The sequence below is a fragment of the Pseudophryne corroboree genome, chromosome 10, assembly GCF_028390025.1.
Source record: "Pseudophryne corroboree isolate aPseCor3 chromosome 10, aPseCor3.hap2, whole genome shotgun sequence".
NCBI classification, from domain to species: domain Eukaryota; kingdom Metazoa; phylum Chordata; class Amphibia; order Anura; family Myobatrachidae; genus Pseudophryne; species Pseudophryne corroboree.
In genome coordinates this window covers 64,622,668-64,649,147 of record NC_086453.1, presented here as the reverse complement: position 1 = coordinate 64,649,147, position 26,480 = coordinate 64,622,668, and the positions used below count along the sequence as shown (strand labels likewise).

Genomic DNA, 26,480 nt, shown 5'->3' with positions numbered 1-26,480 from the left:
GTGTGTGTTGTGCAGTGGGTCTGCATTGCTGCTGCTTAGGGGACCTGTGCAGGACTGTGTATATTACATTAGCTATACTATCTTTTCTATATGTGTTTTGGTGAAATGACGCTTCATAGAGTAACGTTAGAGTTTGTTAGTGGGGCTGCTGTCTTCCCCTGGCAAGCTGTGTTGGAGCGAGAGAGTCGGCTAACAAGTTTTTCATGTTTATTCTTGGCTGCAGCAAACAAAGTGGAGATTACTCAGCAATGCAGACCGGCTGATACTCATGATCCAGAGGGTTTTATGTACATTTATTATCCAGGATCTATAGATTTTGATGCACATTCAAATTTAAGAAGTTTTTTTTTTTTTTTTTTGTGGGATCCGAGGGAGAGAGTGGCAATTATCAGCAAGTCAGAATTATCCGTGGACTTCAGATCTGTAATGTCCATTGTATTGTATTACTTCTTAGCATTATTGTTTTTGCACCAGTTTACTTGCTCCAGTCATTCCCTCTGACACCGGATCATCTAACCCGTATCATTGAGCGAAACCTACATTGATGTATTTAAATAATAAGGGTTCAGTTTGATATGATTGGGTGATGGAAAGGTGGTGGGTGTAATACCTTCCCCAATGTACAGCTCCAAGGGTTCGGTTTTTAAACTACTAGAATGCTGCTTTGTCTGTCTCCTCATTTGCTTAGTGAACGCAATGACATTAGGTAGGACACACTGACATGGAAGAGCAGAGAGACGGAAATTAGCTACTACTTTGAGGTGCGTCTCCTCCGCATAATTCAGACCTGATTACGCCTCTGCGATTTTGCAGAGGTCTGTGATCGGATAGTCGCCGCCCAGACAGAGTGAAAATCTGCCCCGTGCAAAACTGCGTACGACGTGCGAAAAGCTTTGCAAACACCAGTCAGCTGCAAATCTATTGCTGCTCACTCACCATCAAATGATTTTTCCAGTCTGTGCGTAGCCCAGGACCTACTCCTACAGTGTGATAGAATCAGGCTGATCGGGGCCGGAGCTGACGTCACACACCCACCCTGGGGGCGCTTGGGAACGCCTGCGTTTCTCCTGACACTCCCAGAAAATGTCCTGTTACCACCCCCAAACACCTGCTTCCTGTCACTCAACCTGCGTTCGCCAGAAAAGTCGCAGAATTCTTTTGCCGTTTGGCCTCGCGCCTGCGCATTACGATCCGTATGCATGCACAGTCGATCGATAATCGTCTGCATTGCGAATTCGCACAACAGCGATCAGGTGTGAATTGTCCCAATATTTACAAATGTCCAGCAAAGGGTGACGCTGCCTTGTCGCTGTGCCACCGGTCACCCTCCTGTCGGTGTGAGATATGATCGGCCAGGGTGATCGGGCCAGGAAATGTTTTGTTCAGTTCCCGGCTCCAGATTGTAACAAGCCACTAACTGCCCTTTGATGTTAGGCATCATTGTAGAGGAAGGCAGGTCAGGGATAGTTGCATGGAAGACCTGAATCAAGCCGAGGCTCCTTACTCGGGATAGTTCTCAGATATGTGCCGCGATGCTGCCTATTGACATGAACATACGTAAGAGTCATGTGATTGGCTAATCCATAGCTGAATACTTTGCACTCATGGCTACTCTTCCATATACTCTGGCATCAGCCGCTTAGGTCTGCCAGTACAGCCTTCTAAAGTGTATAGTGTTGCATCAGATCTCATATTCTGATATTTGGGGCGAGGAGGCAATCTACCTTCCTGATGTTCTTATAGCCTGAGGGCCGTATTCAATAGCTGTCGGAAGCTGCCGTCTTGTCGGAAAGACGGCAGCTTCCGACAGATTTCTGTCGGAAGGGGTTCCGACCTATTCAAAGAGGGCAGTTTTTTTCCCGACAAGTCGGGAATTCCCGATTTGTCGCAAAACACGTGGATCGGCGGAATAGGCGCCGATCTGAGTGCTTCTGTTGGACGGATTTGGCCCCCTTTCCGACAATCTCAATCAGACTTTAAAAAAGTCGGATTGAGCAGGGCGTCCCCCCGGCCAGGCTCCTCACTCCCGGCAGCTCCTCTCCCCGCTACCGCAGACATCACCCCCTGTCGCCGCAGACATGTCCCCCCACTGCCAGCCGGTGCTGTCAGCGTTCACCCCCCCTTGCCGGCTGCTGCTGTCAGTGCACCCGGCAGCCGCTGACAGCAGGACAGGACACCGGGAACGGCCAAATTCGACAGTTGGATTTGGCCGTTCATTGAATAGCCCTTGTCGGATTCATTCCGACAAATGCATGTCGGAATTGATCCGACAATTATTGAATATACCCCTGAGTGTACAAAGAGGGAGAAAGCGGGGTTTTTATTCTACTAATTCTTTATCTTGCTTTCATTCCAGGAGGAGAGGAGGGCAGCTAAGGAAATGACTAGACGTCTAGAAACAGATCAGAATCATGTGACAGAAGATGGGCTTCTCTCCACCCCACCCTTTGTGCAGCCAGTCGTACCGGAGATCACTGCCGAGCCTGTAAGTGCAATACGTCCCATAGCTCAGACTTGGAAGTATGGGAGTGTCCTGCTGTTGCAGAACTGGTACTTTTAGTTCTGCAGTAGCCGCAATGTACGGATTATGTAATGGTTACCATTACTGCCTCACAGCACTGAGGTCATGGGTTCGATTCCCACCATGGCCATGTGTGGAGTTTGTATGTTCTCCCTGGGTTTACACGGTGTTTGTGTACACTCTGCTATGATAAGCAGTGGCACTAAATATAATACCATTTTATTTAAACTGTCAAATAAAATAAACTATATAATAAAATCTGTAAAACCCAAGTGACATCATTCTGATTAAATCCACCACTGCACCATGCGTGGTCCAGGCACGATGCGGGGGTAAAATCTCATAGTGTGATGTTATTGGCCGATCCTGATGATACATGTGATTTGTGTGCAGGTTCCCGTCCTCTCCATGCCTTACTCGCAGCCGCCTTTTGACCTCCGATCTTACCTGGAGGTGTCGGGACACAGTGTGGAGACCTGCCCGCACGTAAGGGTCAGCGCAGTGTGTTGCAAGGGTTACCTGGTGAAGATGGGCGGTCGGATAAAGACGTGGAAGAAGCGCTGGTTTGTGTTTGACAGACAGAAGCGGAGGCTGGCTTACTATGCAGGTACCTGCCTTGTTGTGCTTCTCTCTGCAGCTAGAACTGCCTGATGTTCAAAATGTGTCTTATATACCTGTCCATCCATCTACGGGTTTAATATATCCGAGATTACCAGAGTCGTTTCTGCAGCGGTTTCCTCATACCAGAATGCTAGAAGACCCACAGAAGGACTGGGGCCATCCTGATACTTTTATTGGCAATTTTTAGGCTGCTCAGAACTCAGGGGTCACCTACAAGCTCTCCAGCTGTTGTGGAACTAGAAGTCCCAGCATATTATTTACACTAACTTATAATCTGGAAACTATGACTGGTCAGCTATAATATATTTGTAGAAACAGCCAGTTTCACACCAGCTGTAGAGATACTAATTATTCTCTTGTATAATCGCATCACTATCCACCAATTATAAATGCTGACATCACTATCCACCACTGCTGCCATCACTATCCACCAGTTATACTGCTGACATCACTATCCACCAGTTATAAATGCTGACATCACTATCCACCAGTTATAAATGCTGACATCACCATCCACCAGTTATAAATGCTGACATCACTATCCACCAGTTATAAATGCTGACATCACTATCCACTAGTTATACTGCTGACATCACTATCCACCAGTTATAAATGCTGACATCACTATCCACCAGTTATACTGCTGACATCACTATCCACCAGTTATACTGCTGACATCACTATCCACCAGTTATAAATGCTGACATCACTATCCACCAGTTATAAATGCTGACAACACTATCCACCAGTTATAATGCTGACATCACTATCCACCAGTTATACTGCTGACATCACTATCCACCAGTTATACTGCTGACATCACTATCCACCAGTTATACTGCTGACATCACTATCCACCAGTTATAAATGCTGACATCACTATCCACCAGTTATAAATGCTGACATCACTATCCCCCAGTTATAAATGCTGACATCACCATCCCCCAGTTATAAATGCTGACATCACTATCCACCAGTTATAAATGCTGACATCACTCTCCACCAGTTATAAATGCTGACATCACTATCCACCAGTTATACTGCTGACATCACTATCCACCAGTTATAAATGCTGACATCACTATCCACCAGTTATAAATGCTGACATCACTATCCACCAGTTATAAATGCTGACATCACTATCCACCAGTTATACTGCTGACATCACTATCCACCAGTTATACTGCTGACATCACTATCCACCAGTTATAAATGCTGACATCACCATCCACCAGTTATAAATGCTGACATCACTATCCACCAGTTATAAATGCTGACATCACTATCCACCAGTTATAAATGCTGACATCACTATCCACCAGTTATACTGCTGACATCACTATCCACCAGTTATAAATGCTGACATCACTATCCACCAGTTATAAATGCTGACATCACTATCCACCAGTTATAAATGCTGACATCACTATCCACCAGTTGTACTGCTGACATCACTATCCACCAGTTATACTGCTGACATCACTATCCACCAGTTATAAATGCTGACATCACTATCCACCAGTTATAAATGCTGACATCACTATCCACCAGTTATAAATGCTGACATCACTATCCACCAGTTATACTGCTGACATCACTATCCACCAGTTATAAATGCTGACATCACTATCCACCAGTTATAAATGCTGACATCACCATCTACCAGTTATACTGCTGACATCACCATCCACCAGTTATACTGCTGACATCACTATCCCCCAGTTATAAATGCTGACATCACTATCCCCTAGTTATAAATGCTGACATCACTATCCCCCAGTTATAAATGCTGACCTCACTATCCCCCAGTTATAAATGCTGACCTCACTATCCCCCAGTTATAAATGCTGACATCACTATCCACCAGTTATAAATGCTGGCATCACCATCCACCAGTTATACTTAGTGTTCACTCTAGGCTGTTTTAGCAGGGCGCCGCGCCTTGCCCGTTTTTTAGCAGGCAAAACCCGCCCTGCCCCTTTTGCGGCGCCCTGCTAGAACAGCCGCCCGCTTCCTGCCCTCCCGGCGTGTATAGATGCCGTGCGCATGCGCGCGGCATCCATTCACGCATTGGGAGAGGGCTGGGGGAAGCCCAGCACCGACGGAGGTGCTGGGCACGCCCCCAACAGTGACGTCGCCGGCCACAGACGCTCTCTATAGTAGCGTCTGTGGGCCGCACCGCCCCCTAAAATGACGTAGGCGTGGCCACGCCCCCTAATTTGCGTGGCCGCGCCCCCGTTTCACGTCACTATCCACCAGTTATAAATGCTGACATCACTCTCCACCAGTTATAAATGCTGACATCACTCTCCACCAGTTATAAATGCTGACATCACTCTCCACCAGTTATAAATGCTGACATCACTATCCACCAGTTATACTCCTGACATCACTATCCACCAGTTATAAATGCTGACATCACTATCCACCAGTTATAAATGCTGACATCACTATCCACCAGTTATACTGCTGACCTCACTATCCACCAGTTATACTGCTGACATCACCATCCACCAGTTATAAATGCTGACATATCTGCTCATCCATCTATGTTTCTGCAGACAAAGAAGAGCAGAAGCTGAAGGGGGTGATCTATTTCCAGGCCATAGAGGAGGTTTATTATGACCATCTGCGCAGTGCTTTTAAGGTGAGTAACCCAATGGGAAGATATCTATTCTCCAAACTGCTGCTTGTTAGGGATTTGCAGGTCTTGGGCACACACTTTTGGGTTTGTATAGGCATCCAGTGGGCACTGGGCGGGATGTGTTTAAGAAAAAATGCAGTAGAAACCCAGTTGTTTTGTGTTTTTACTGCATTTCCATATGCACTAAGCTCTAGAAGCCAGGGCTTCACTGCGGAGGGCAATGCCAGCTTTTCTGGCTTTACCCTAAAGAAGCCTATGGGCTACTTTCCGCATTGCACTGTCAGAGGGATCCAATCCTAGAAAACCCCCACTTCCCCGTCACTCTGCACATGTGCAGATGGACTCCTGGGTCATAAACCTGGAAGTCCAGTGTCTGTGGCTCTCTTATCGGCAGAGCTGTCCTTTGCAGTACTAATCGCATATGTCAGTGCATACGTGATTAGTATCAATGCGAAGCCACTGTGATGTCTGGCGGGATGTACTGGCGAGGGTTAGTGCATCCCACCCACTGTCTTTTACATCGTAGGAGTAGATACGATTGATACTTAGGTGTGGTGCAAAAACACACTGGATACGCTCAGCAAACAGACGTCAATTCAGCTCTGCATCAGCCCCAGAGTCTAACGCCGGGTACACACTGGCCGATATATCGGCCATTCAATATTATGAGTGTGTCGGAGGGTTGTACCAGCGATCTGTCGGTGGATGACGTTATTCAGAGATATCGAGTTGGCCCTGCAGCACCGCCGATGGCCAATATATCTGCATATATATCGGCGCATTGTGCTGTGTGTACGGCTGGTCAGCTGACCTCCCTTACACATGTTGCAGAGGCTGCCAGTGACGGACATCACAGCTGGGTGGGCACATGTAAATGCCTGCCCAGTTGTGACATTCGTGGTCTGGTGAGGATAACCCCACTGAAAGGTGGGGTTAAGTGCAAAATACATTTATTTTGCTTCATATTATTATTTATTAGGAGAAAAATTATATTTCAGGTTCAGTATAAACATGCAACATGTAACACCCCCAGACAGAGCTGAATATACACTTTGTGCACTTGCTACAGTATAGAGCTGAGTGGCAACTATTGTCCTCTGTAATAGGTCATGATTGGACTTGAGGACAGGAAGTTTGTTATTACGTGCTGTTAAAGCAGCCATCTTTGAAATACTAATTTTAGTATGTTACGGAGATGTGCCACATCTTGTGGTCTTTTAAAAGAGCGTGAGAATAGCAGTGTTTTCCCTTTTCCAGAGCCCACACCCCAAGCTAACGTTTTGTTTGAAGACCTTCGAACGGCTGTTCTGTATGGTGGCTCCAACCCCGGAGGCCATGAGGATCTGGATGGATGTCATGGTTACTGCAGCTGAGGAAAACTTGAAGTACTGAGGCCTTTTGTGACTTGTGCCAGGACCCTGAGAAGAAACAAGGGAGAGTGGGCACAAAGTAGAGGAACACATTCATTATACAGACTTGTTATAAAGAGAAGGAACTTGTGAGAGAAACGCGGCAGCCTGGACAGGAGAAAAATCCAGAAAGACTCTTATGTGCCGTATGAAAGAAGATGTGACGTTTTACCAGATGTTACCTGGTGTACATTATTTGTTCTATTTAGAGACTTGTATAAAAAAAAAAAAAATATATATATATATATATATATATATATATATATATATATATATACACACACACACATTTTGTTAACTGTTTAATTCTAGATGTTTCTAGAAATTGTGAAATACCACTGTTTATATGCTTTATTGTAAATAACTGCGGTTTTCTGTGCCTTTTACATACATACCAGGAATCTCTGTCAGAGTATGGGAAAGGTTAAAGTGCAACTGTCAACTACACAAAAATGGCAGCCTCCATTTTGCGGCGACAAGTGAACTTTAATGTTGGATTGTCAAAGTGACACAGCAGGAATTATCTGCTGGCTACTAATAGAGGCTGTGTAACCATCATTGGCCAATGGCATTGGGATTGGAGCATATAATAGCCATTAAGAGGATGCTTCAAAACCAATAATTATAAGCACAACAATGGCTGGTACCTACCTTCTAGCCAACATAGACACCGTCGCTGACTCCACAAGGCTACGTATTGTTGGCCTCTCTGGGAGGTGGACTCTAGCTACAGCTGCAGTAAAGAAGAAACTGCACATTTGGTGCTTTGTCCTTCTGGCTTTGGTCATACAATAAGCAGCATTATAGATTATGCTTTTGGGCTAGGTGCTTTGTAGTTTTGGCTGGATTATAACGCCCTACAAAAAGCCAGTGAGATAAATGCCCACCTTTCCCATACTGGCCCAACTGCACCTTGCAGGGAGGATATTGACTTTGGAGAAACGTGGCTTACCTGATGCCATAATGGCACGGTACTGACCAGCAAATGTTGGATGCAACTCCTAACAGTCCTGATTTTGCCGGAAGAGTTCAGGATCGCGAATCTGAAAGGGGATAAGGATTATGTGAAAATACACAGAATTTAATCCATAAGGAAGCCATTGCGGGACAGATCAGGGCAGGGTTGGAGCGGACCGGGGGCGGGTCCGATTTTACATATTTGAGTGTCGTGGGTTATGCTTGGAGGTGTCTCAGTATAAGTATATGCTTTATTTGTTGCAGATCTGTATTTTCCAACTGTGCTCACAGGCCCCAGTGAAGCCAGACAAAGGCCTATTAAATAACACGGTGCTGTGCTGTAGCCATAGCAACCAATCAGAGAATTCCTCACATCAGTGTAGAAGCTGATATCTGATTAGTTGCTGCGGGTTGCAGCACATTTGTGCATCAGATCATGACCATATTTTGCAGTGATTTATGATTGCAGACAGGAAACATTGGGGAATACGTTTTGGATGGCTCAACCCTTACCGGCTTGTTTTTGAGGCAGGCCCGCAGGACAATGCTTTTGTGTTTTTGTTTCCACCCCAAAAAATATATCTGGTTTTAAGGTGAATGTTTGGCCTGTGCAGAGTGAAGGCAGCCATTTTGTAGACTGAACAAATAGTTACAAAATTGAAGTTCACTGGGAACTGCTAACCTCGCATTCTGCATCTCATTGTAGTAAAAAAAGATCTCCTACCTGAGGCATAAGGCAGTTTGTACCTCATATATCAGGGATGTCACTAGTTCTTAGGGTATGCAAATGACAGGTTGACAGTGTCTAGATAGACAGTCAACAGGGTCAAAGGATAGACCACTCTTAAGGTCGACAGGTTCAAAAGGTTGACATGACAATGGTTGACACAAGTATTTTTTGGGGGGTTTCACGTATTTTTCAACTTTTGCTTGATCTACCATCCATGTGGACTACGACTGGAAATAGTAACCTTGCCCCACGAGGGTTTACATTTGCACTGATTGTGGAACATATAAAATTACACCTAAACACGTGTCAACCATTTCCATGTCGACCTTTTCCATATTGACCTTTTGACCCTGTCGATCATATGGGGTAGACCTATTAATTATCTATCTGATTACTATCCATCTTCTATACCACACCCAGGTCTTCGTTAGCTAGTTGCCTGACTATTGGTTTTGGTCACAAAATGGCTGCACCACTGGGTATCTGTGGTAGGCACACAGATTGTATGGCGTGTAATGATGGCTGATGTAAGTGAGAAAGCAGACCATTGTACAGATTTATGTTTTCTGTGGCCAGTGTTGCAAGTATAAGCCCTTCCTCTGGTCTTCTGTCACAGTGTTCAGGACTGTGTGTATAATTTGTATATTCCGGGGTATTTTTCTCTGGTGAAGGGGGTGGGAAGGGTATGCCTTTTATAACAAATGCCACCTTTATTTTATTTATTATACTTGACAATATAAATAAAAAACATGTTGAATTATTTTTGGTGATGATGGTTGTGTCTGGTGCAAAAAGGTAGACTGTTTCGTCCTCAGTTAACACTGTATTGCGTGGCCCACTCTACCGTTTCCTGCAGCATCATAGAGCCAGGAGGGCTAAGCAAGATTCTGGTTCCTGTGCTCTTCAGTAATTAGACCTCTAGCAATGATATAGTTATCTTTTTCACCATACTATACCATACATCTATAAATGGCACACTTCCGGTCTGCTAAATTACCTGCAAGCTACTGCTGAAACTACTAGGTGGCTGAAAGTGGTGTTTTTGTCTGTAAGGAGCTAGTAACTTATTTCCTCTTTCACCACCATAAAACACAACGTTGTGTTTTGTGGCAAGCTGCTATAACACCATACACCATTTTGTTTTACCTGTGGCCTACACTATATGGCATGGTACAGGATCACACTGTATTACCGGCAGGGTCTGACATCCTTTCTACCATCTCTAGAGCAGGGGAAACCAAGAATATGAAAGGGGAAGGGGCACACATAATTGTAAGACACCATCTTTGTGTTGTACCGGGATTCATAATATTGATCTCCCAGATCGGGCCAACCTGGTGTGTGTGTGTGTGTGTGTGTGTGTGTGTGTGTGTGTGTGTGTTTGTTTATTAGCAACCATTGCTGGACATACATGAAACTGTTGAGGTAAGCATTAAAAGCAAATTCTCCACTCATTGGCTGGGTACATGTTAGAACGGGATCAGGTCTTTAGGGCGACACTCATTAGGTTGACACATGACATGCATTAGGTCGGCCTGTCAAAGGTCGACACATGAAAAAGTCGACATGAGTTTTTCACATTTTTTTTTCTTCATTTTTCATACTTTACGATCCACGTGGCCTACGATTGGGAATAGTAACCTGTGCCGAGCGCAATGGTAGTGGAGGGAGGCACCTTGACCTTGCTATGCAAGGGGATATGGTGCACTAATTGTGGTTCCCGGTCACTTTATGAAGAAAACTACACAATTTTTTTAAATAAACTCATGTCAACAGTTTTCCATGTCGACCTATTCCAGGTGTCAACCTAGTCACTGTCGACAAATAGTGGTTGACCTAATGACTGTCGACTTAGTTACTGTCGATCCTATGATCCACACCCGTTAGGTCGTGGCTGACGGGACAGCCGATTATAATGATACATCGGTCGCCCGTACACAAAGCATAATATATCGTTTAGAAGCTGCATTCAGCTGCATGCCGTAGGTTGCCGGGTCATCTCATCTGATGTGCAGAACACCAAATGAGATGATCCTGATGTTGGCGGGCAAGAGTGCGCAATCATGGGTACACATCAGACTGTGTACGATATGTCGCTTCAATCCACAGGATCGTCTGATGTGTGCCCAGCCTCATACAAATATGCACCCTCTAACCCAGGCCTGGCCAACCTGTGGCTCTCCAGATGTTGTTAAACTACAAGTCTCATCATGCCTTGCAACAGTTTTGCTGTTCGGAAGTGATAAAACTGTGGCAGGGCATGCTGGGATGTGTAGTTTCACAACATCTGGAGAGCCACAGGTTGGCTAGGCCTGCTCTAACCCATTCTATATGCTAACAGGTCTCCTTGGCGACTTTTAATATCATATGTAATATGTTATTTATTACCATTGTATTCAGACAGTACTTATAGAAAGTACAACGTCTCTATTAACAGGGGACCCACTTCCTTTAACCAGTCCACATTTAAATGAATATGGCCTGGTCCCATGATTTGTCATGAGGAAATCCCAGAAAAAGAGGAAGCTTTAGTGAATGCTCAAAATTAAAGAAGTGCAGCATTATAACGTTCTATAGAACATTATAGTGAATTCTGAAGTACTTTTAACAAACATTAGAAGTAATAGTTCAAATAAGAATGAATGAGGGTCTGTACACTGAGGAGAGGAAGCCATTTTGCAAGATGAACCAACATGCATGATGTGAATGATAATGCAACCTAACTGTGTAACAAGTGACAATGGTTCCGATTCAGACCTGATCTCTGCTGTGCGATTTCGCACAGCGGGCGATCAGACGCAAACTGTGCATGCATATGCACCGCAATGCACAGGTGCGTCACATGACTACAAAGCGGATCGCCACTCAGCGATTGCTTTGTGCGAATGATCCATTTGCATGGGCGATCGCAAGGAGATTGACAGGAAGAGGGCATTTGTGGGTGTCAACCGAGCCGTTTTCAGTGAGTGTTTGGAAAAACGCAGGCATGTCCATGCTTTTGCAGGGAGGGTTCCTGACGTCAATTCCGGTGCTGGACAGGCTGATGTGATCGCAGCGGCTGAGTAAGTCCCGGGCTACTCAGAGACTGCACAAAATCAGTTTGTACAGCTCTGCTACACATGCGATTGCACACTTGCACAGCTAAAATACACTCCCCCTGTAGGCGGTGACTATCTGATCGCAGGGCTGCAAAAATTGCTGCCTAGCGATCAGATCTGAATTACCCCCAATGTACGGCAAGTAACACTCTGAGGAGAGAACAATGTGCACCACAAGTCAACAGTGTGTCTCAATCGGGTGCATGGTGCAAAAAAACCCCAACAAACAACACAAATGCCCTAGAAATGGGTTACAGGTACGAAAGTCAACTTTTCTGATCTTACACTAACATACTGCTTTAGAGTAGCCTTCATTATAACCATCATTGTTACAGGGATAAGCGTCTGAGATTCCCCCATACATACATGAATCATCATTGCGAGAAACATCAGTCTAGAATAAATCAAACAAGGGGCGCGTTAGTGCATTAAGGGGGTCCTAAACCCTGCGATGTGTAAGAAGGGAAGTGATTGCTAATGCGATCACATTCCTTCTGCTGGCCATTGCTGGGCAGGGATCCTAAGTATCCCTCTCCTGGTAAGTGCAGGAAGTAGCCCATAGGCTACAATGGCTTTGCATTCCAGAGCTTGGTAAATTCCACAATAGAGCAGCCCCTACAGAAACCTATGGGCACTGCTTTTGCTGTGGTCCCCGATACATACATTTGAGGGAAACTTAGTATTTTCTTGTATTCTTCAAAAACGTGTGTTTTCGGAAGAATAACCTGCAGATAGTAATTGATAAATAGGCCCCTAAATGAAATATATTTATTGCAACAATATTTTTAGTTTATTATATTATAAGTTGTATTAATGATATTTCTCTTACGTCCTAGAGGATGCTGGGGACTCCGTAAGGACCATGGGGTATAGACGGGCTCTGCAGGAGACATGGGCACTCTAAGACTTTAGATGGGTGTGAACTGGCTCCTCCCTCTATGCCCCTCCTCCAGACCTCCGTTAGATCCTGTGCCCAGAGGAGACTGGATGCACTGCAGGGGAGCTCTCCCGAGTTTCTCTGAAAAGACTTTTGTTAGGTTTTTTATTTTCAGGGAGCACTGCTGGCAACAGGCTCCCTGCTTCGTGGGACTGAGGGGAGAGAAGCAGACCTACTTTACTGATAGGCTCTGCTTCTTAGGCTACTGGACACCATTAGCTCCAGAGGGTCGGAACACGGGTGTCGTCCTCTCTGTTCGTCCCGGAGCCACGCCGCCGTCCTCCTCACAGAGCCTGAAGATAGAAGCCGGGTAAGTATATGAAGTAAGAAAACTTCAAAGGCGGCAGAAGACTTCAGATCTTCAGAGAGGTACCGCGCAGCGCGCCATTGTTTCCACACACACACAAGGCACAGCAAGGGTGCAGGGCGCAGGGGGGGCGACCTGGGCAGCAATAATTACCTCCCATAACACTGGCACCATTATTAGATACTGCGGAGGCAGTATATTATAAAACCCCCGCCAGTATAAAAAAATGAGCGGGACCGAAGCCCGCCGTAGAGGGGGCGGGGCTTGATCCTCCAGCACTAACCAGCGCCATTTTCTCCACAGCATGCTGCAGAGAAGCTGCTCCCGGACTCTCCACTGCTGAACAAGTAACGGGACAAAAAACGAGGGGGGGTGGGCACATTTATTTGGTGCAAATTATATATAAAAAGCGCTGTACAGGCTGGGACTTTGTCTTCAGTATCTAGTGGCGCTGGGTGTGTGCTGGCATACTCTCTCTCTGTCTCCCCAAAGGGCCTTATTTGGGGGCTGTCCCCATATTCATATATCCCAGTGTGTGTGGGGGTGTCAGTACTTGTGTGTCGACATGTCTGAAGTGGAAGGCTCGTCTAGGGAGGATGCAGAGCAGATGGTGGTGGTGTCTCTGTCGGCACAGCCGACACCTGATTGGTTGGATATGTGGAATGTTTTAAATGCTAATGTAACCTTATTACATAAGAGATTGGACAAAGCAGAGTCCAAGGAAAAAGCAGGGAGTCAATCCATGGCTTTGACTGTGTCACAAGACCCCTCAGGGTCCCATAAACGTCCCTTTTCCCAGATAGCAGACACTGATACCGACACGGATTACAACTCCAGTGTCGACTATGATGATGCAAGGTTACACCCAAGGGTGGCCAAGAGTATTCAATATATGATTATTGCAATAAAAGATGTTTTGCATATCACAGAGGACCCCTCTGTACCTGACACGAGGGTCTGCATGTTTAAGGAAAAGAAACCTGAGGTAACGTTTCCCCCATCTTATGAGCTGAACGCTTTTATTTGAAAAGGCTTGGGAAACTCCAGACAAGAGACTGCAGGTTACCAAGAGAATTATTATGGCGTATCCTTTCCCCTCCAAGGACAGGTTACGGTGGGAATCCTCGCCCACGGTGGACAAGGCCTTGACACGCTTGTCCAAAAAGGTTGCACTACCGTCCCCGGACACGGCAGCCCTCAAGGATCCTGCGGATCACAGACAGGAAACTACCTTAAAATCAATTTATACGACTACGGGTGCCCTGCTCAGACCGGCAGTAGTGTCGGCATGGGTGGGTAGCGCAATTGCAGCGTGGGCAGATAACTTGTCATCTGACATTGACACCCTAGATAAAGATAATATTTTGTTGACCTTGGGTCACATTAAGGATGCAGCGTTATATATGAGAGAGGCTGCAAGAGATATTGGGCTGTTGGGTTCAAGAGCCAATGCCATGGCAGTTTCTGCTAGAAGGTCCCTGTGGACCCGTCAATGGACAGGTGATGCTGATTCAAAGAGACATATGGAGGCTTTGCCTTACAAAGGTGAAGTTTTATTTAGGGAGGGCCTCGTGGACCTGGTTTCCACAGCTACCGCGGGTAAGTCTTCTTTTTTGCCTTACATTCCCCCACAGCAAAAGAAAACACCTCAATACCAGATGCAGTCCTTTCGGTCGCATAAGTTCAGAAAGGGTCGGGGCTCTTCCTTCCTCGTCAGAGGTAGAGGGAAAAGAACACCAGCTACGGCTAGTTCCCAGGAACAAAGTCCTCCCCGGCCTCTACAAAATCCACCGCATGACGCTGGGGCTCCGCTGAGGGAGTCCGCACCGGTGGGGGCACGTCTTCGGCTCTTCAGCCAAGTCTGGGTTCAGTCGGATTTGGAACCTTGGGTGGTCGAAATGGTATCCCAGGGCTACAGACTGGAGTTCGAAGAGGTGCCTCCACACCGATTTTTCAAATCGGCCTTACCAGCTTCTCCCCCAGAGAGGGAAATAGGTTCAGCTGCCATACAAAAGCTGTGTCAACAGCAGGTGATTATCAAGGTTCCCCTAATGCATCAGGGGAAGGGGTTTTATTCAACCCTATTTGTGGTCCCGAAGCCGGATGGCTCGGTCAGACCAATTCTGAATCTAAAATCCCTGAACTTATATTTGAAAAGGTTCAAATTCAAGATGGAATCTCTCCGGGCAGTGATCTCCAGCCTGGAAGGGGGGGATTTTATGGTGTCACTAGACATAAAGGATGCATACCTTCATGTCCCCATATATCCGCCTCATCGGGCGTACCTGAGATTCGCTGTACAGGATTGTCATTACCAGTTTCAGACGTTGCCGTTTGGGCTTTCCACGGCCCCGAGAATTTTCACAAAGGTAATGGCGGAAATGATGGTGCTCCTGCGCAAGCAAGGAGTCACAATTATCCCATACTTGGACGATCTCCTGATAAAGGCAAGATCAAGAGATCAGTTACTAAAAAGCGTGTCTCTCTCCCTGAGAGTACTACAACAACACGGCTGGATTCTAAATCTACCAAAGTCGCAGTTGGTTCCGACAACTCGGCTGTCATTTTTGGGCATGGTTCTAGACACGGGAAAAAAAGAGGGTTTTTCTCCCAACGGAAAAAGCCCAGGAACTCCAGAACATGGTCAAGGACCTGCTAAAACCAAAAAGAGTGTCAGTTCATCAATGCACTCGAGTATTGGGAAAGATGGTGGCGGCCTACGAGGCCATTCCGTTCGGCAGGTTCCATGCGAGAACTTTTCAGTGGGACCTTCTGGACAAGTGGTCAGGGTCCCATCTACAAATGCATCAGAGAATAAGCCTGTCCCCCCGGGCCAGGGTGTCTCTCCTGTGGTGGCTTCAGAGTGCTCACCTTCTAGAGGGTCGCAGGTTCGGCATTCAAGATTGGGTTCTTGTGACCACGGACGCGAGCCTCCGAGGGTGGGGAGCAGTCACACAAGGAAGAAATTTTCAGGGAATATGGTCAAGCCAGGAGGCTCGTCTACACATCAATGTGCTGGAATTAAGAGCCTACAACAAGCGGAGAATCTTCTTCGAAACCTACCCGTTCTGATTCAGTCAGACAATGTCACAGCCGTGGCGCATGTAAACCGCCAAGGCGGGACAAGGAGCAGAGCAGCAATGGCAGAAGCCACCAGGATTCTTCGCTGGACGGAAAATCATGTAAGCGCTCTGTCAGCAGTCTTCATTCCGGGAGTAGACAACTGGGAGGCAGACTTCCTCAGCAGACACGATCTCCATCCAGGAGAGTGGGGTCTTCATCAAGAAGTCTTTGCAGAGGTAACAAGTCGTTCGGGACTTCCTCAAATAGACATGATGGCGTCACGTCTCAACAAAAAGCTTTGGACGTATTGTTCCAGGTCGAGGGACCCTCAGGCAGTCTATGTGTTCCCTCCACTTCCACTCATCTCAAAAATATTGAGAATCATAAGACGAACAAGAGTGCAGACAATACTCATTGTTCCAGATTGGCCTCGAAGGGCCTGGTATTCATATCTTCAGGAAATGCTCACAGAAGATCCGTGGCCTCTTCCTCCCAGGGAAGACCTGTTGCAACAGGGGCTCGGTGTGTTCCAAGACTTACCGCGGTTACGTTTGACGGCATGGCGGTTGAACACCAAATCCTAGCTAGGAAAGGTATTCCGGGGGAAGTCATCCCTACTCTAATCAAAGCTAGGAAGGAGGTAACGGCGAAGCATTATCACCGTATCTGGAGGAAATATGTGTCTTGGTGTGAAACCAAGAATGCTCCTTTGGAAGATTTTCAGCTGGGTCGTTTTCTCCACTTTCTACAGACAGGAGTGGATATGGGCCTAAAGTTAGGCTCCATTAAGGTGCAGATTTCGGCCTTATCTATATTCTTTCAGAAGGAATTGGCTTCTCTCCCAGAAGTCCAGACTTTTGTAAAGGGAGTGCTGCACATCCAACCTCCTTTTGTGCCCACAGTGGCACCGTGGGACCTTAACGTGGTCCTTACAGTTCCTTAAATCACACTGGTTTGAACCTCTTCAAACGGTTGAATTGAAATTTCTCACTTGGAAAGTGGTCATGTTGTTGGCCTTGGCATCTGCGAGGCGGGTGTCCGAATTGGCGGCTTTGTCTCACAAGAGCCCCTATCTGATTTTCCATGTGGATCGAGCAGAGTTGAGAACTCGACCTCAATTTCTACCTAAGGTGGTTTCGTCGTTTCAGATGAACCAACCTATTGTGGTGCCTGTGGCTACGGGTGACTTGGAGGATTCCAAGTCCCTTGATGTAGTCAGGGCCTTAAAAATTTATGTAGCCAGGACGGCTCGGGTTAGGAAAACAGAGGCACTGTTTGTCCTGTATGCAGCCAACAAGATTGGCGCTCCTGCTTCTAAGCAGACTGTTGCTCGCTGGATCTGTAACACGATTCAGCAGGCTCATTCTACGGCTGGATGGTCGTTACCAAATTCGGTAAAGGCCCATTCCACTAGTAAGGTGAGCTCTTCTTGGGCGGCTGCCCGAGGCGTCTCTGCATTGCAGCTTTGCCGAGCAGCTACTTGGTCGGGTTCAAACACTTTTGCAAAATTCTACAAGTTTGATACCCTGGCTGATGAGGACCTCATGTTTGCTCAATCGGTGCTGCAGAGTCATCCGCACTCTCCCGCCCGGTCTGGAGCTTTGGTATAATCCCCATGGTCCTTACGGAGTCCCCAGCATCCTCTAGGACGTAAGAGAAAATAAGATTTTAAACCTACCGGTAAATCTTTTTCTCCCAGTCCGTAGAGGATGCTGGGCGCCCATCCCAGTGCGGACTATTTCTGCAAGGCTTGTATATAGGGGGTCATTCCGAGTTGTTCGCTCGTTATTTTTTTCTCGCAACGGAGCGATTAGTCGCTAATGCGCATGCGCGATGTCCGCAGTGCGACTGCGCCAAGTAAATTTGCTATGCAGTTAGGTATTTTACTCACGGCATTACGAGGTTTTTTCTTCGTTCTGGTGATCGTAATGTGATTGACAGGAAGTGGGTGTTTCTGGGCGGAAACAGGCCGTTTTATGGGTGTGTGCGAAAAAACGCTACCGTTTCTGGGAAAAAAGCGGGAGTGGCTGGAGAAACGGAGGAGTGTCTGGGCGAACGCTGGGTGTGTTTGTGACGTCAAACCAGGAACGAAACTGACTGAACTGATCGCAGATGCCGAGTAAGTGTGGAGCTACTCAGAAACTGCTAAGAAGTGTCTATTCGCAATTTTGCTAATCTTTCGTTCGCAATTTTGATAAGCTAAGATTCACTCCCAGTAGGCGGCGGCTTAGCGTGTGCAAAGCTGCTAAAAGCAGCTTGCGAGCGAACAACTCGGAATGAGGGCCATAGTTGTTGCTTCCATAAGGGTTATGTTACAGTTGAGATCAGTCTCTGGCTGATGCTGTTTTGTTCATGCTGTTAACTGGTTTAGTATATACCATGTTGTACGGTGTGTATGGTGTGGGCTGGTATGTATCTCGCCCTTAGATTAACAAAAATCCTTTCCTCGTACTGTCCGTCTCCTCTGGGCACAGTTCTTTAACTGAGGTCTGGAGGAGGGGCATAGAGGGAGGAGCCAGTTCACACACCCATCTAAAGTCTTAGAGTGCCCATGTCTCCTGCGGAGCCCGTCTCTACCCCATGGTCCTTACGGAGTCCCCAGCATCCTCTACGGACTAGGAGATAAAGATTTACCGGTATGTTTAAAATCTTATTTTTGCATCAGTGATGTTGTGTTGTATGTCCAATGTAATGCATTGGATTATATGTATTGATGATTTGAGAAGAAAAATCCAGTATACTGAGTCCATAGTCTTTAGCAATCCCCAAACTTCTATGTGGCATCATGTAGCGCCCTGCAGTGATTTGCGGTGGGGTGAGGCAGGTGAGGCAGAGCCGTTCCTGTCATACTTACGTTTGTACCAGAGTTTTCACTGTATATAGTATATGAAAAATACAAAGAATATGTTTGAAATATCTTCTTTGCATTATTCTAATCATTTTTATAGCCAAAACTCTGGAGTAAAGGGTCTATGGCAGGTGCTTATGGTTTCTGCACATCTCTGATCAAAACTCACCATATTTCCTGGAATTTATACTGCTGCACTCGTGTATAATGCCCAGATGTATCCTTTGGCTCATATTTGGTGTGTAAATCTGGCTCTGGTGCTAGCCAATGCCTCCTTAGCCTTTTAGATGGCTGCACCCCCCCCCCCCTTATCCACTCGAATCATACGTAAATGTAATAGGACAAGTGAAGTGAAGAGATGGCGCCCTCTGGTGCAATAATGGTGAAATAACATGTTATCGTACAAGAGTAATGTTCCTGTCTATTCCTGTGATTTACGGGAATAGACCGTAACCTGATTGATCATACTTGGCTGAAATTTGTGGTATTGCGAAAGCAGGACATAAAGATGGAATGAAAGCTCGTTGCAGGCTAATATCCAATTGATAGAGAGGAAACTGCCACAGAATTTTTTCAACGTGTCACCAGCCCACACAAAAAGGAAAATGTTACTATTTGGAGAGTACTGATCTTTATACAAACGAGGACTGATAAGGATGTATGTAAAGCCAAAGTGATGAGCATATTTTCGTTTATTCGCCGGTATGCCAGGCCACTTGATTTGCTGTTTTATGATTGAAGTTGTATTTCACCATTGTAGCACTGGATGGCGACATCTCTTCATTTGTCCTATATAGATCTGAACCTCCTGAATCTGTATGAGCAGATGAGGGATAGCCGCCCTAAGCATGCCATGCCCAAATTCAATCTCCGGCCTGCTTTACTCGGGGCTGGCAATAGAATCTTGGGGCCCAGCACACTCATGTTTTTGTCACCCTCATTACCCCTTTCTTTCACCCTCACCCCCTGTGTCTATCAACCTCATTCACCCCGTGTCTCTCCCTCATCCACACTTGTGTCTCTCACCCTCATTAGCCCATGTATCTCACCCTCATCCCCTCTGTCTATCACCCTTACCCCTTCTGTCTCTGAGCCTCAACCACCCCCTGTGTCTCTCAGCCTCATCCCCCCCTTGTGTCTCTCACCCTCATTCTTCCTTTCTCCCGCTCTTACCCCCTATGTCTCTGAACCACATCCACCCCCTGTGTCTCTCAGCCTCATCCCCCCCCCCCAGTGTCTCTCACTCTCTCATTCTCCCTTTCTCCCGCTCTTACCCCCTATGTCTCTGAGCCTCATCCACCCCCTGTGTCTCTCGGCCTCATTCCCCCTTGTGTCTCTCACCCTCATTCTTCCTTTCGCCCACTCTTACCCCCTATGTCTCTGAGCCACATACACCCCTTGTGTCTCTCAGCCTCATCCCCCCCCCGGTGTCTCTCACTCTCTCATTCTCCCGCTCTTACCCCCTATGTCTCTGAGCCTCATCCACCCCCTGTGTCTCTCGGCCTCATTCCCCCTTGTGTCTCTCACCCTCATTCTTCCTTTCGCCCACTCTTACCCCCTATGTCTCTGAGCCACATCCACCCCCTGTGTCTCTCAGCCTCATCCCCCCCCCCAGTGTCTCTCACTCTCTCATTCTCCCTTTCTCCCGCTCTTACCCCCTATGTCTCTGAGCCTCATCCACCCACTGTGTCTCTCGGCCTCATTCCCCCTTGTGTCTCTCACCATCATTAGCCCATGTCTCTCACTCTCATTCTCCCGCTCTTACCCCCTATGTGTCTGAGCCTCATCCACCCCTGTGTCTCTCACCCTCATCAGCACATGTATCTCACCCTCATTGCCTCTTTCTATCACCCTTACCCCCTACGTCTCTGGGCCTCATCCACCCACTGTCTCTCTCAGCCTCATTCCCCCTTGTGTCTCACTCTCATTCTCCCACTCTTACCCCCTATGTCTCTGAGCTTCATCCACCCCCTGTCTCTCACCCTCATCCCCCTCTGTGTCCCTCTCCCTCATTAGCCCATGTCACCCTCATTAGCCCATGTATCTCACCCTCATCCCATCTTTCTATCACCCTTACCCCCTACATCTCTGAGCCTCATCCACCCCCTGTGTCTCTCAGCCTCATTCCCCGTTTTTGTCACTTTTACCCCCTATGTCTGAGTTTTTACCACCCTATGTCTCTCAGCCTCATTATCCCCCTGATTCTATCACCCTCATCCCCCCTTTCTCTCAGCCTTACCCAGAGCTGGATTAAGGCTTCGGGGGGCCCGGGGGTACTTAAGACAGTGGGGCCCTAAAATCTAAAATTAAAATCATAACATCTTTAATTACTACAAAGAAATTACAATTCGGTGGTAAATTTGAAAGAATCTTTCATATACATGTATGTATATAAAAATAAGAATTTACTTACCGATAATTCTATTTCTCATAGTCCGTAGTGGATGCTGGGGACTCCGTAAGGACCATGGGGAATAGCGGCTCCGCAGGAGACTGGGCACAAAGTAAAAAGCCTTAGGACTACCTGGTGTGCACTGGCTCCTCCCCCTATGACCCTCCTCCAAGCCTCAGTTAGGATACTGTGCCCGGACGAGCGTACACAATAAGGAAGGATTTTGAATCCCGGGTAAGACTCAAACCAGCCACACCAATCACACCGTACAACTTGTGATGTGAACCCAGTTAACAGCATGATAAAAAAGGAGCCTCTGAAAAGATGGCTCACAACAATAATAACCCGATTTTTGTAACAATAACTATGTACAAGTATTGCAGACAATCCGCACTTGGGATGGGCGCCCAGCATCCACTACGGACTATGAGAAATAGAATTATCGGTAAGTAAATTCTTATTTTCTCTAACGTCCTGAGTGGATGCTGGGGACTCCGTAAGGACCATCGGGATTATACCAAAGTTCCCAAACGGGCGGGAGAGTGCGGATGACTCTGCAGCACCGAATGAGAGAACTCCAGGTCCTCCTCAGCCAGGGTATCAAATTTGTAGAATTTAGCAAACGTGTTTGCCCCTGACCAAGTAGCTGCTCGGCAAAGTTGTAAAGCCGAGACCCCTCGGGCAGCCGCCCAAGATGAGCCCACTTTCCGTGTGGAATGGGCATTTACAGATTTTGGCTGTGGCAGGCCTGCCACAGAATGTGCAAGCTGAATTGTACTACAAATCCAACGAGCAATCGTCTGCTTAGAAGCAGGAGCACCCAGCTTGTTGGGTGCATACAGGATAAACAGCGAGTCAGATTTTCTGACTTCAGCCGTCCTGGAAACATATATTTTCAGGGCCCTGACTACGTCTAGCAACTTGGAAACCTCCAAGTCCCTAGTAGCCGCAGGCACCACAATAGGCTGGTTTAAGTGAAATGCTGAAACCACCTTAGGAAGAAATTGAGGCCGAGTCCTCAATTCTGCCCTATCCGTATGAAAAATTAGGTAAGGGCTTTTATAGGATAAAGCCGCCAATTCTGATACACGCCTGGCTGAAGCCAGGGCTAACATCATTACCACTTTCCATGTGAGATATTTTAAGTCCACAGTGGTGAGTGGTTCAAACCAATGTGATTTTAGGAATCCCAAAACTACATTGAGATCCCAAGGTGCCACTGGAGGCACAAAAGGAGGCTGTATATGCAGTACCCCCTTGACAAACGTCTGAACTTCAGGAACTGAAGCTAGTTCTTTTTGGAAGAATATTGACAGGGCCGAAATTTGAACCTTAATGGACCCTAATTTTAGGCCCATAGACAGTCCTGTTTGCAGGAAATGCAGGAAACGACCCAGTTGAAATTCCTCTGTAGGGGCCTTCCTGGCCTCACACCACGCAACATATTTACGCCAAATACGGTGATAATGTTGCACAGTTACATCCTTCCTGGCTTTGATCAGGGTAGGGATGACTTCATCCGGAATGCCTTTTTCCTTCAGGATCCGGCGTTCAACCGCCATGCCGTCAAACGCAGCCGCGGTAAGTCTTGAAACAGACATGGTCCCTGCTGGAGCAGGTCCTTTCTTAGAGGTAGAGGCCACGGGTCTTCCGTGAGCATCTCTTGAAGTTCCGGGTACCAAGTCCTTCTTGGCCAATCCGGAGCAACGAGTATAGTCTTTAATCCTCTCCTTCTTATGATTCTCAATACCTTGGGTATGAGAGGTAGAGGAGGGAACACATACACTGATCGGTACACCCACGGTGTTACCAGAGCGTCCACAGCTATTGCCTGAGGGTCCCTTGACCTGGCGCAATATCTGTCCAGTTTTTTGTTGAGGCGGGACGCCATCATGTCCACCTTTGGTTTTTCCCAACGGTTCACAATCATGTGGAAGACTTCTGGGTGAAGTCCCCACTCCCCCGGGTGGAGATCGTGTCTGCTGAGGAAGTCTGCTTCCCAGTTGTCCACTCCCGGAATGAACACTGCTGACAGTGCTATCACATGATTTTCCGCCCAGCGAAGAATCCTTGCAACTTCCGTCATTGCCCTCCTGCTTCTTGTGCCGCCCTGTCTGTTTACGTGGGCGACTGCCGTGATGTTGTCCGACTGGATCAACACCGACTGACCCTGAAGCAGAGGCCTTGCCTGACTTAGGGCATTGTAAATGGCCCTTAGTTCCAGGATATTTATGTGAAGTGACGTTTCCATGCTTGACCACAAGCCCTGGAAATTTCTTCCCTGTGTGACTGCTCCCCAGCCTCTCAGGCTGGCATCCGTGGTCACCAGGACCCAATCCTGAATGCCGAATCTGCGGCCCTCTAGGAGATGAGCACTCTGTAACAGACACCCTTGTCCTTGGAGACAGGGTTATCCGCTGATGCATTTGAAGATGCGATCCGGACCATTTGTCCAGCAGATCCCACTGAAAAGTTCTTGCGTGGAATCTGCCGAATGGAATCGCTTCGTAAGAAGCCACCATCTTTCCCAGGACCTTTGTGCATTGATGCACTGACACCTGGCCTGGTCTTAGGAGGTTCCTGACTAGGTCGGATAACTCCCTGGCTTTCCCCTCCGGGAGAAACACCTTTTTCTGTACTGTGTCCAGAATCATCCCTAGGAACAGCAGACGTGTCGTCGGAATCAGCTGCGATTTTGGAATATTTAGAATCCAACCGTGCTGTCGTAGTACTATTTGAGATAGTGCTACTCCGACCTCTAACTGTTCCCTGGACCTTGCCCTTATCAGGAGATCGTCCAAGTAAGGGATAATTAAGACGCCTTTTCTTCGAAGAAGAATCATCATTTCGGCCATTACCTTGGTAAAGACCCGGGGTGCCGTGGACAATCCAAACGGCAGCGTCTGAAACTGATAATGACAGTTCTGTACCACAAACCTGAGGTACCCTTGGTGAGAAGGGCAAATTGGGACATGGAGGTAAGCATCCTTGATGTCCAGAGACACCATATAGTCCCCTTCTTCCAGGTTCGCTATCACTGCTCTGAGTGACTCCATCTTGAACTTGAACCTTCTTATGTAAGTGTTCAAGGATTTCAGATTTAAAATGGGTCTCACCGAGCCGTCCGGCTTCGGTACCACAAACAGCGTGAAATAATACCCCTTTCCCTGTTGTAGGAGGGGTACCTTGATTATCACCTGCTGGGAATACAGCTTGTAAATGGCTTCCAATATCGCCTCCCTGTCGGGGGGAGACGTTGGTAAAGCAGACTTCAGGAACCGGCGAGGGGGAGACGTCTCGAATTCCAATTTGTACCCCTGAGATACTACCTGCAGGATCCAGGGGTCCACTTGCGAGTGAGCCCACTGCGCGCTGAAAATCTTGAGACGGGCCCCCACCGTGCCTGAGTCCGCTTGTAAGGCCCCAGCGTCATGCTGAGGACTTGGCAGAAGCGGGGGAGGGCTTCTGTTCGTGGGAAGAGGCTGTCTGCTGCAGTCTTTTTCCCCTTCCTCTGCCCCGGGGCAGATATGAGTGGCCTTTTGCCCGCTTGCCCTTATGGGGACGAAAGGACTGAGCCTGAAAAGACGGTATCTTTTTCTGCTGCGAGGTGACTTGGGGTAGAAAGGTGGATTTCCCGGCCGTTGCCGTGGTCACCAAGTCCGATAGACCGACCCCAAATAACTCCTCCCCTTTATACGGCAATACTTCCATATGCCGTTTGGAATCCGCATCCCCTGACCACTGTCGCGTCCATAATCCTCTTCTGGCAGAAATGGACATCGCACTTACTCTTGATGCCAGAGTGCAAATATCCCTCTGTGCATCTCGCATATATAGAAACGCATCTTTTAAACGCTCTATAGTCAATAATATATTGTCCCTGTCCAGGGTATCAATATTTTCAGTCAGGGAATCCGACCAAGCCACCCCAGCACTGCACATCCAGGCTGAGGCGATTGCTGGTCGCAGTATAATACCAGTATGTGTGTATATACTTTTTAGGACATTTTCCAGCTTCCTATCAGCTGGTTCCTTGAGGGCGGCCGTATCAGGAGACGGTAACGCCACTTGTTTTGATAAGCGTGTGAGCGCCTTATCCATCCTAGGGGGTGTTTCCCAGCGCGCCCTAACCTCTGGCGGGAAAGGGTATAATGCCAATAATTTTTTAGAAATTAGCAGTTTTTTATCGGGGAAACCCACGCTTCATCACACACCTCATTTAATTCATCTGATTCAGGAAAAACTACGGGTAGTTTTTTCACACCCCACATAATACCCTTTTTTGTGGTACTTGTAGTATCAGAAATGTTCAAAACCTCCTTCATTGCCGTGATCATGTAACGTGTAGCCCTACTGGAAAATACGTTTGTTTCTTCACCGTCGACACTGGAGTCAGTGTCCGTGTCTGTGTCTGTATCGACCTGATGTAACGGGCGCTTTAGAGCCCCTGACGGTGTTTGAGACGCCTGTACAGGTATTAACTGATTATCCGGCTGTCTCATGCCGTCAACAGACTTTTGTAAAGTGCTGACACTATCACGTAATTCTTTCCATAAGATCATCCAGTCAGGTGTCGACTCCCTAGAGGGTGACATCACTAACACAGGCAATTGCTCCGCCTCCACACCATTTTCCTCCTCATACATGTCGACACAACGTACCGACACACCGCACACACACAGGGAATGCTCTGATAGAGGACAGGACCCCACTAGCCCTTTGGGGAGACAGAGGGAGAGTTTGCCAGCACACACCAGAGCGCTATATATATACAGGGATAACCTTATATAAGTGTTTTTCCCTAATATAGCTGCTGTATATCTTTATATGCCAATTTTATGCCCCCCCTCTCTTGTTTTACCCTGTTTCTGTAGTGCAGGACTGCAGGGGAGAGTCAGGGAGCCTTCCTCCAACGGAGCTGTGAGGAAAAAATGGCGCCAGTGTGCTGAGGAG

The 26,480-nt window shown here is 47.2% G+C and overlaps 1 protein-coding gene and 1 long non-coding RNA gene across 4 annotated transcripts in view; one reads left to right on the top strand and one right to left on the bottom strand.

Annotated features, from left to right (window-relative positions):
• Window positions 1–9,642, top strand: part of PHLDB3 (pleckstrin homology like domain family B member 3) — an 87,080-nt gene extending 77,438 nt beyond the window's left edge. For all 3 annotated transcript variants that reach the window (XM_063942475.1, XM_063942473.1, XM_063942474.1), the window contains 4 exons: window positions 2,357–2,485; window positions 2,915–3,128; window positions 5,704–5,789; window positions 7,044–9,642. In XM_063942475.1, the coding sequence (XP_063798545.1) occupies window positions 2,357–2,485; window positions 2,915–3,128; window positions 5,704–5,789; window positions 7,044–7,178 (564 nt within the window). In that variant the 3' untranslated portion in view covers window positions 7,179–9,642. The remainder of the gene's footprint in view (window positions 1–2,356; window positions 2,486–2,914; window positions 3,129–5,703; window positions 5,790–7,043) is intronic.
• LOC134966022 (uncharacterized) overlaps window positions 7,120–26,480 on the bottom strand; it is a 36,489-nt gene continuing 17,128 nt past the window's right edge. The window contains exons 2-3 of the long non-coding RNA XR_010188569.1: window positions 8,148–8,238; window positions 7,120–7,204 (exon numbers count right to left, since the gene is read on the bottom strand). This is a non-coding gene — a long non-coding RNA (uncharacterized LOC134966022). The remainder of the gene's footprint in view (window positions 7,205–8,147; window positions 8,239–26,480) is intronic.